This window comes from Balaenoptera ricei, chromosome 11, assembly GCF_028023285.1.
Source record: "Balaenoptera ricei isolate mBalRic1 chromosome 11, mBalRic1.hap2, whole genome shotgun sequence".
In the NCBI taxonomy this organism is placed as follows: domain Eukaryota; kingdom Metazoa; phylum Chordata; class Mammalia; order Artiodactyla; family Balaenopteridae; genus Balaenoptera; species Balaenoptera ricei.
The window spans coordinates 68,716,225-68,726,653 of NC_082649.1; the positions used below are offsets into that span (position 1 = coordinate 68,716,225).

At 58.3% G+C, this 10,429-nt stretch overlaps 1 protein-coding gene across 1 annotated transcript; it reads left to right on the plus strand.

Moving 5' to 3' along the window:
* Positions 1-4,916, plus strand: GNAT1 (G protein subunit alpha transducin 1). The gene is made up of 9 exons (XM_059937642.1): positions 1-190; positions 1,405-1,447; positions 1,554-1,695; positions 1,798-1,955; positions 2,041-2,169; positions 2,428-2,557; positions 2,851-3,004; positions 3,120-3,311; positions 3,687-4,916. Exons 1-8 carry the CDS (start codon positions 85-87, stop codon positions 3,308-3,310), a joined length of 1,053 nt encoding a protein of 350 aa, XP_059793625.1. The 5' UTR covers positions 1-84; the 3' UTR covers position 3,311; positions 3,687-4,916.
* Positions 4,917-10,429: the final 5,513 nt, after the last annotated feature.

The window sequence follows — 10,429 nt, forward strand, 5'->3', positions numbered from 1 at the left end:
GGCTGGCCTGAGCCTGGCTCTGGGGATCCCCTGCATCCAGAAGAGCCAACTGACCACCCTGTTCCTTCATCTCCTCCCGGGACCATGGGGGCTGGGGCCAGCGCTGAGGAGAAGCACTCAAGGGAGCTGGAAAAGAAGCTGAAAGAAGATGCCGAGAAGGATGCTCGAACCGTGAAACTGCTGCTTCTGGGTAAGGGTGTGGGCTGAGGTGAGGCCACTGCTACTAATCAGAGGCCCAGGGGCAGGCAGGTGGCCCTTCTGTGAAGTAGGTGTGACTTGGGAGACAGAATGAGCCTGCAACCTGGCAGGGAACAGAGTGGGAGCCCTGGCCAAGCAAGCCCTGGCCAAGCCTTGACAAGTGTTGCCTTGGCTCCCTAAGGCTGGGTATCCCACAGAACCCCTCTCCAGAGGGCCCAGCCTCAGGCAACCTCCCCTCCCAAGAAGTGTGTGCCAATCTCACTTTTGTAGAGATGTGTGTACGAGGCCTAGTTTTGCCCTGGCTGCGCTCCCTCAAACACCAGCCTTTGGCTTGATGGGCCTGCTGGGCAGGGCTCAGAAACCAGGGGCCTCCTTGGGAGCCCCACAACAAGGCTGCTCCCTTGGGAAGGAGAAGGTCACAGTCCTCCTGAGAGTGGGCAGCCTGTAGGACCACCCAGATCCACAGACAATGACCCTCAGTTTCCCGAGCTTTATTGTTGACAGACCTGCAGAACAATTAAAGGGGGTAGGGGGTACTAAGGCCCAGCCAGGAATAGATAAAGCCATGTCCTTGGTCCCATGGGTAGTGAGGGGAGATGGGGCTGATCTAGTACCCCAAGGCCACTTCCTCTCCCCAAGGGAAGAAGGAGCTGCTTTGAGAGGGCAGTGCAGGCTCTACCCAGGCTCTCCAGGGTCCAGCCAGACAGCTGGATGTGGGCAGAGGGACCAAGCCAGAGTACCGCAGGGAAGAGAGAGAGGCTAAGCCAGAAATTCCGTTAACTGTGCCCAACACCCGCATGAGAACAGGCTCAGAGGGGCTGTTAGCTCTGTCCTCTCCCCCAGCAAAAGGTGTTAATTCCCTCTGAGCCTCTTGGAGACACTTCCTCCCACCACAGGTGAAAAGCAGGGGTTGACCTGGCTCAAATAGTCCCATGCATGCAGTACCAGAATCTTCCACAAGGTGGAGCTCCAGGTTTCTTTATTTTTGTCCTCAGAATAATAAAAGACTGAAAATACCAGGGTCTTGAAGTCTCCTCAGCACAGTCGAGGCTGTCGATTCCCCTCGTCAGCCCCCTTCTGTCACTCCCGACGTTTACGTTTTGCCGCCAGGGCATCATGACCTGACTTTGGGGGTTGGGGGGAAAACAGGTGTGATAGAGGGGGCAGTGCGGTCAGCGCGTCTCTGAGGTAGGGTTTCCATTCCAGGTGCCGGTGAGTCCGGGAAGAGTACCATTGTCAAGCAGATGAAGTGAGTGCCCCTGCCCTTCCCGAGGCCCCTGGGGGTGGGCACACGCACGAGGTCTGTCCTTCCCCACCTACCCAAGAGGCGCTGACCCGGCTCCCCACGGCCGCAGGATCATCCACCAGGATGGGTACTCGCTGGAAGAGTGCCTCGAGTTCATTGCCATCATATATGGCAACACGCTACAGTCCATCTTGGCCATCGTGCGCGCCATGACCACGCTCAATATCCAGTATGGAGACTCCGCGCGCCAGGTGTGCCAAGAGTCTAGCTGAACAGGGTTTCTGGGGACTCGAGGTGCGAGGCTGGGCTCAAGTCTATGGTCACCACCAACCACTCCCCTGCCCCCCCCCCAGGACGATGCCCGGAAGCTGATGCACATGGCGGACACCATCGAGGAGGGCACGATGCCCAAGGAGATGTCAGACATCATCCAGCGTCTGTGGAAGGACTCGGGTATCCAGGCCTGTTTCGATCGCGCCTCGGAGTACCAGCTCAACGACTCTGCTGGCTAGTGAGAGCACAGGCGGGGCGCGGGGCGGGCGGGGCCCTGCCACGCCTCTCCACCCAACCCTACCCACACCCCGGATCTCCCGCAGCTACCTCTCGGACCTGGAGCGCCTGGTAACCCCGGGCTACGTGCCCACTGAACAGGACGTGCTGCGCTCGCGTGTCAAGACCACTGGTATCATTGAGACGCAGTTCTCCTTCAAGGACCTCAACTTCCGGTACGACCCCGCGCCCTAGCTCTCGCTCTCCGGGGGCCTGCCCGCAAGTTCACTGCCTGAGGCCCCGGCTGATCCCAGAGGCCCCATCCCTACGAGAGACCCTGCCCCTTCTCGGACAACCCGCCCGCAGAAATGCCCGGCCCCTCCGGATGCCACTCCCATCGGGGTGCCTCCCAGCCAGCATTAGGAAACCAGGGGATGCCTGTGGGCACGTCCAGGGGACTCGATGCGCCGGCTCAGGTTCCCACGGCCCCGCAGGATGTTCGATGTGGGCGGGCAGCGCTCAGAACGCAAGAAGTGGATCCACTGCTTCGAGGGTGTGACCTGCATCATCTTCATCGCGGCGCTCAGCGCCTACGACATGGTGCTTGTGGAGGACGACGAAGTGGTGAGTGCTCCAGCAGGGCCTGAGCGTTTGAGCGGGGAGGAGGAGAGCGGAAAGCAGAGACAGCGCTGCGGGCGCGGGGAGCATCTGAGAGAGGACATTCGACCCAGAGCGGTCTGAAGGAGGAGATGAGGCAGCCTGCTGCCCTGCTCAGGGGGGCGAAGGGGGAGACGGTCTTGGAGCTGTCTGGGCAGGGAGGCCCCGGAGCCCAGAGAGCAGGGGTCTGCCCGCCGGCCGCAGCCAGGTGGGGGCTGCGGCCGCAGTCCCCGGTGCCCGACAGCCTCTGCCCTCCTCAGAACCGCATGCACGAGAGCCTGCACCTATTCAACAGTATCTGCAACCACCGCTACTTCGCCACCACGTCCATCGTGCTCTTCCTCAACAAGAAGGACGTTTTCTCGGAGAAGATAAAAAAGGCGCACCTCAGCATCTGCTTTCCGGACTACAATGGTGAGACCCTCGGCCCGCCGCCAGGCGGCGTCTCAAACCCACGATCTCGGCCTGCGCTCCTCCCGCCGCGGGGAGGATTTGCTACCGGGAGTGAGAACTCCCCCTTCCCCGCCAGGGCCCAACACATATGAGGACGCGGGCAATTACATCAAGGTGCAATTCCTCGAGCTCAACATGAGACGCGACGTGAAGGAGATCTATTCCCACATGACGTGCGCCACCGACACACAGAACGTCAAGTTTGTCTTCGACGCTGTCACCGACATTATCATCAAGGAGAACCTCAAAGACTGCGGCCTCTTCTGAGGTGGCTCCTCGCGGGCCGGGATGCTCCCTTGTCGTGCCTCTTGGTCTCAGTACCCCAAGCCCCATCCCCTGCTCCCCATCCCACCTCTCGACTGCAGGCCCCTCCCCAGCTCTCCAGATCCACTCCACTGCCTGCCGTCTGGCCCCCAACTTCCAGACCCTATTGCTTCCAGGCCCCACCCTGACTCCTCAGGCTCCACCCCATGGCCATAGGCCCCTCCCTTGGCTCACAAGCCCCACCCACTCAAGCTCTTTTGACCCCGCCCCAACTCCCCAGGTGTCACTGCTTCCAAGCCCACCTCCACCTGTCTCTCAGCCTAAACCCAATTATTTGAGTGCTTAGGAATGTTGACTCTGTTCCTTTTTCTCTTCACAGGTGCCTGAACTCAAGCGTTCCTGAGACCCTGTAGCCCTTGCCGCCTTGTAGCCCCAATCCGCATGACCCCTATCAGCCCCCCAGGACTCCTGGGCTCCAGCCTGTGGCCCCACCAGCCACAGATTCAAAACCCTAAGCCCTGCTAACCTTGAGGGACTGACCCTCCCCCATGGCTCCCAGGATCCCCAGGTCTCCCAGAGTCCGGTGCCCCCAGCCACCCCAGCACTGCCCTTCACGGCCTGGCTGCACTGGCCTCCAAGACCCACCACAGCCAGCCCCAGCTAGGAGCAAGCAGGACTTGGGGCAGCTACAGCTCACGGTGACTCAGCAGTACCCCACTGACCAATCTCCTGCTGCTCTCCTGCCCCAGGAGGCCAGTGATTCACCTGGTGGGTCTGGGTTCAGCAAACAGCCCTCCCTCCCAGAGTTTCATGAAGGGCAGGGGGGCAGGAAGGGAACCCTCCTCCAAGCAGCCCTGCTGCTTACCATCAGCCCATTCTAGCCTTACCACCTCCATGTGACGAGTCTGACACCCATCTGCCCAGTGGCCAGTGACTGCCCCACCCAGCAGCTTTAGGGGTCCAAAGTCCAAGCTAGCTCTGGCCTGTGAAACTCATATATAGACGAATTAGTGAGTGGGGGCAAGCCTGGGAGCTCCTGGTGCCAGGAAGAGACTCAAGCTGGACCCTTCCCCACATATCCTAACCCCTTCACCCACAGGCTCTGCCCCCTCCATGCTTGGACACTGTATTCATGTCCTACTAACTTACACACCCACAGTACTCCAGGCCAGTCTGTTGAGGGAGGGTACTGTTGACACCAGCTGTGGCCAATGGCTGAACTGTCCTGAGGGGTGGCTGGGAGCAGAGTCCAGCTCCCATCGATCAGCCCCAGGCAGGGGATTTGGGACAGGAAGGAGGCCCAGATTGTGCCCAGAGGGGTCTGCCCCAGGTAGGGTCATAAGCAAACCCAGGTGACCCTCTTGTCCCTGCCAGCAGCTTCTCTCATCCTTCCCATTCAGGGCCCATTCCCTGGTGGGAAAAACTGAGGTCCATGCCTGAACCATCAGTGACAAAGGCATCCATGTCCCCACACCCCTGCTCCCTACTTCCTCATCAAGCACCAAGTCCTCGCTGATGCTCGTGGGCTGGGGCCTGTGCTGTAGTCGAGGGCAAGGAGCATCCGTCTAACAAGACCAGGGCATAATTTGCACTCCCTTCAGCTAGATACACAGACTCAGCAATAAATCTTTGCATCAGGCCCCAGCTGTCCTTTCTTGGGGGGAGGGGGAGAGTGTTAATGATCATGAGTCATGCAAATTTATTAAGTGCCCAGTGCTGGGCTGGACGTGAGTGGGAAAGTGGTCCTTTCCAGGGAGAAGCATCTGACCTAACATGGCAGGGGGCACTCTTGGGGGCATGGGATCAATTTGGGGTCTTGAGAGGGGTTGAGAGGGGGAAAGGAGCCATGGGAAATGTTCACAAGGACGATGTTGGATCAAGAGGGGGTTGTGAGGTGGAAGCTCATTCTGGCAGGGACTGTAGTGTGTATAAGGCCCGGGAACATGGGCTGGTGGACCACAGGAGTTCAGTGGAGCAGGAGCAGGGAAGGGGAGATGGGGTGGGGAGACTGGGCAGGTGCCAAACGCCAGCCTAAGGGCCTGTGCTTCCTCCAGAAGATGATGGGTCCAGGAAGCCCTTGAAGCTAGAACATAATTGCAGGGCTGTGATTAGGGTGAGGCAAATGAGGCACTCACCTCAGGTGTAAGATTTAAGGTGATGCCAAAAAAATCAGTAATCAAGGTAAATATTAATGCAATACTTTCAAAAATCGAAGTTACGCCAAAAAATCCATAATGAACAGAATATCAAAATTTTAAATAAAGACAAGATCCAAGAGAGCCCTGCAGAGCCATATTGGACCCTGAAGCAAAAGGAAAAATGTCCACTCCTATATATGTTTTTATGTATTTTTAAAGGTTAATTTTTTTTTTACAGAACATTAAAGTAGTTGAAAAAACATCGAACAAATTGTAAGTAGGTATATTAAAACCCACAATATTACTTTAAGATTAAATATTTTATTTATACCTAAAACAGAATTTATAATTTTATTTTCTTGGCTTTAATGGAAATAAAATCATCAATGATATTTTCCAAATCTGTTTCTGGAAAAAATAATCATTAAAATTTTTCATAAAAACATGTATATAGGGGCACATATTTTTCCTGGGGGCTGGGCATGGGGTAGGAGAGGAGTGGGGCTGGGAGGGTCCATGAGGAAGAGACTTATGTCATTACCCCGTGGGGCCAGGATCTGCAAGGACTGGGACTCATTGACAAGGGTCTGGATCTGTGCAGTGACCACGTGCATGTGATGCCCCCACCAAGCTGGGACTGCACAGGAGTGTTGAGGGCACTGAGTTTTCTGGACCTGTGGCCGCTTGGGGGAGAGGTCCAGGAGTCAGACAGATACTTGGGGCTGGGCAGGAGGCAGCATGTGGGCAGCATCCTCCACGTCCAGGTGGAAGTGGCACTGTGAGCCTGTGCGGGGCTAGAAGGGGAGAGTGAGCGTACCCAGGCCTGAGCATGGGGTGGAGGGGGGGACACTGGATGGGTTAGAGAGCCCAGGACACATGGGCAGCCACAATGGTGCTGCTCAGAGTCCTGAGGGGAGGATGAGGCTCAGGCCAGTGGTTCAGGACCTCACTGGGTGGTTTTGGGCCTGGCTGAGCTGGGCTGCTCATCCCTGTTAAGGACCCTCTGCCCAAACAATTTACTGGAGTGAGGTGGGGCAGGGGAGAATGAGTGATGGCGGGATTTATGGGGAAGGGCAAGGTGGAAGACAGAAGGCTTTGAGAAGCTGGAGTTGGCAGGCTTGAGACAGAGGAAGCTGCGGGAGAGGTGGGCTAATGGGGTCTTCCGCATGGCCACCTTGTCTTGGAAGGAAGGTAATGAGCTCCCCAGCCTTCCTAGGCAAGGGACAGAGAGGAGGCCAAACACCATGCAGGGGCTGGACCCCACGCTCCAGGTTCTGACCCTAGGGACTGGGATTCTGAACCAATATTCTTGGATCCCATGGACTGAGGACACTGCCTGGCCTCAAGCTGCCCTGTTCATGGCCAGCAAGTACGGGGGTGGGGGGTCGAGTCTCCTGGCCTGAAGCCTCCTCAGCCCCGCTTACCACACCTGTGTAATTGCACCCTAACGAGCAGGATCAATGGGTGCCTAATGCCTGATTCACAGTCCAGGGCAGAGGATCAGAGAGAGCTGGCCCAGAGTCGGCACAGTGACCACACTCTAGTTTTGTAGGCAGGGGGCATTTACTGTGGGCACCTCCAGCCTCCACCATCCCTGCCTGACCTCAACCTCAAGGTGCCCCTGGGGGCCTTCCCAGCCTTCGACTCTGGCTCTGGCGGGACTAACCTGGCCCAGCCACGGAACAGAGATTAGACAGACCTGGCGAACCGTTAATGCTGCTGACGTCAGGGCCTGGTCTGGTGGCTACTGGGTGGGGGCTTGGGCCCTCCCCACGGGCAGTAGCACGGCCCACGTGACCTGGGCGCACTAAGCCGCTTCAGTGGCCAGAGAAACTGGGTGCCAGATCTCAGGGGAGAGAGGGGGGCCCTCCGGGACTGTGGGGGCAGGCTCCAGCCTGGAGGTCACCAGCTCTGTGGACTCAGGCCAGGGGAGAATCAGACAGGAAGGTTTGCCTATGGATGCCCTCTATACTTCCACAACCCCGCACCCCTGCTAGTGCCCAAAGAGGAGCTTTCCAGACACCAAGGTGGGCAGAGTGTATTCAGGAGCTATGGGTGTGGGTCCTCAACCCTGGAGTATGGAGGTGAGAACCACCCTCTCCTGTGAGGCCTTGAAAGCCCCAACATGCCTCCAGGCCAAGGGTCCTGCCCCTGCACACAGCCCTCTGCCTATCAGTGCCAATCCCACATGCACTCAAGGTTCCCTGTGGCCAAGCTGTTCCTTCCAGCCACAGTACCCTCTCTTCCCCACCCTGGCATGTGCCTTTCTTCCCCTTGGCAGAGTCAAGCCCATGGATTGCTTCTGCATCAGGCTTTTCCTGATCCGCACATTCTAACCTGGCAGGAGTTTTCCTGTCTAGAGGGCCCACACAGAGCGCTTGGAGACACTGAGCCTGGGGCTGTGTGGTGGGGCGGCAAGAGCAGCCACAGTCAGGGCAGGACGAGCTGGCTCTTCCAGGGGCTCAGGCACGGTTCTCAGAGGCGATCTTTCATTTGCATGTAGAGGGACAAGTGAGAGTTTGCCAAGGAGGTGGGACAGGATGGGGAACCAGGAGGGCAGAGGCACAGGGAGGTGAAGGCTGGCACGTCCTTGGAACAGCCGGGCAGTGGGGGAGGTGAAGAGGCCAACTGGGAAGAGGAGCAGGTTGGGAGGATGTCAGGCAGGCCAGCTGGGTGTGAGGCAGGTGCCTGCAGGGTGTCCGAGGAATCAGTGGATACAGATGCTAGGCTCTGGGGAGGACTGGGTTGGAGGTGAAGATGGGGCCTCACTGTAAAAGAGGGTCTTGAGACACTGTGTAGACGGTGTGCCAGGGGAGGTGCTGGTGTGGTGAGAGGGGGCTGCCTAGCTGGAGGCTAAAGAGGGAGGAACAGAGCAAAGGGCTGCCAGGACCCTGGAAGGAGGGTCTGAGTGATCCTGGGATCCTAAGTTCTGTCTCATATATCTGACAGTTTCTTGGGCCTGTGTCTCAGATTCTGGAGATGGGGGAGTGGAGGTAGGGGACTGGGCCGAAGGTTGAGATAAAGCTCCCCCCACCTTCCACTCCAGGTGGCTGCCCCCAGCACAGCAGCTGCGTGGATAGACATTCCCTCCAGCCTCTGGGAGAAGGTGCCTGGTACCTCTCAGAGCCCCATAATGGCTGCCAACTGTCCAGCCACCTCAGGCTGGGCTGGGAGATTTGGCAGGTGGTGGGAAAGGCCTCTGAGCTGTGTCTGCCCTTCCTGGGGCCCAGGCCTAGCATCAACAATCGGGCAGCCCCTCCCCCAGCCTGGCCACAACTGGCCTGGCCCAGGGACCCCACCTCACACCACCCTCATGGCTCCCACAGCAGCCCAGCCCAGCTGGCCCCTGCTCCCTCCAGTCTGGATTGAGGACCCCAATACCCACATGCTGGGTGACCTTGAAGCCAGGCCTGGCTCCTCAGGAACTGCCAATAGGAGCACCCAGCCCTTTGCAAATGGCTTCTGTGAGAATCCAGGATGTCTGGAGTTGGGAGGTGGGGGGCAGACCTGAGACCCCGGTCAACACCTCTCCTACCTGACTCTGTCCCACGGGCAGTCCTCAAGCCCCTTCGAAGGGTGAGAGTCTTAGGGTCTCTCATGACCAAAGTAAGCTGTGATCTGGGATTACACCAGCCCCAGATCAAGGGGGAGGGCCAGTGTCCCTTCCTATTTTTCAGCCATCAGCAGGGAGGGAGCTTAGATGGTTTGAGGTTTTCAAGGATTGCCACCATCCCAATGCCTTTCTCTTTAGTCCTCCCATCCCCTGGTACTCCCAGCCAAAGCTGAGTCCCCTTGGCTCACAGCTTCCCCTTAACCCACTCCCTTCAGGCCAGGGGAAAAGCCAGAGCCATTTCCTTGTGACGCAGAGGGAAACTGAGGTACGCTAGGGCTTGGCTGCGGGGGTGCTGTGAGTCAGGCGGAAGAGAATCCTGGAGTCCTGACTCCCAGCCCAGGACAGGGAAGGGGTGAGGCCTGTCCTCTGAGGGCATTCTCCCCAATACCAGGGAGGGGGGCAGACATGACACAGAGACATCCAGCTTGACTAGGAACAGCAGAGGCCATGGATTAATCGGATCAGAGCCAGTGGCTGAGAAGCAAGGGCCACAGCTGTTCTGCAAACACCCTCCCCCAGCTCACCCCCAAGGTCAAGGCCTCCCCCAGCTCCCTGCTGGTTGCTCCTGGGCTGGTGGGCCTTAACACTCACCACCCACCACTGAGCACTAAGGCCTTGGGTGGGAAGCAGGCAGGGGCAGGATAGGAGCCCTCAGCCAGGAATGGGGTCACCCTAAAACCCCTTTCCCTGAGGCACCAAGTCCCAGGCCCTACTTCCCAGGGGCAGACACAGCTGTCTCCTACTCTTTAGAAATAAGGAAATGGGGGCATGGCCAGGGAGATCCAGACAAGGCTCAGCGTGAGCCAAGACTTGCTCCCCGCACCCTTGCCCGCCCCCGCCCCATCCTCACTGCCCCTACCCTTGTCTACCCTCAATCTCTTCTGAATATCTGGGGTGAAGACAGAATTGATGCAGGGAGCCCCTGTCCTCACCCTATCCCATCTCTGCTTGGGAAGGGTGAGGCAGGCAGAAAAGACATCTTGTGCCTAAGTGATGTGAAAGTCCCCCATTCAAGGCATCCTTCGCTGAGGTTAAGCATGGCCCTGTTCCCATTCCTCTTAGCTGAAGAGCTCCTTCTGGCTTGAGGGAAGTGAGGGCAGAGCATTTCAGGGGTTAGGGGGCGCTCAGAGACCTCAGAGAGAATCTGCTTTGGACTAAAGCATTCCCCCAACAAGATTCAACTGAGCCCCTCCCGGAGCCGCTGCTCTCCTACCTAAGCCTCCTTAGCGCTCTAGCTGCCCCTTTGCTCCAGGCCAGTGGAGGGCCCCCGCCTCTCCGCAGACCTGCCCCTCCTCCTGCGGGCCGCGGGGGATTGGCGGGCCGGGGGCGGGCCGGGGGCGGGGCCGAGCGCCCTTCATCCCCTGCCGCTGC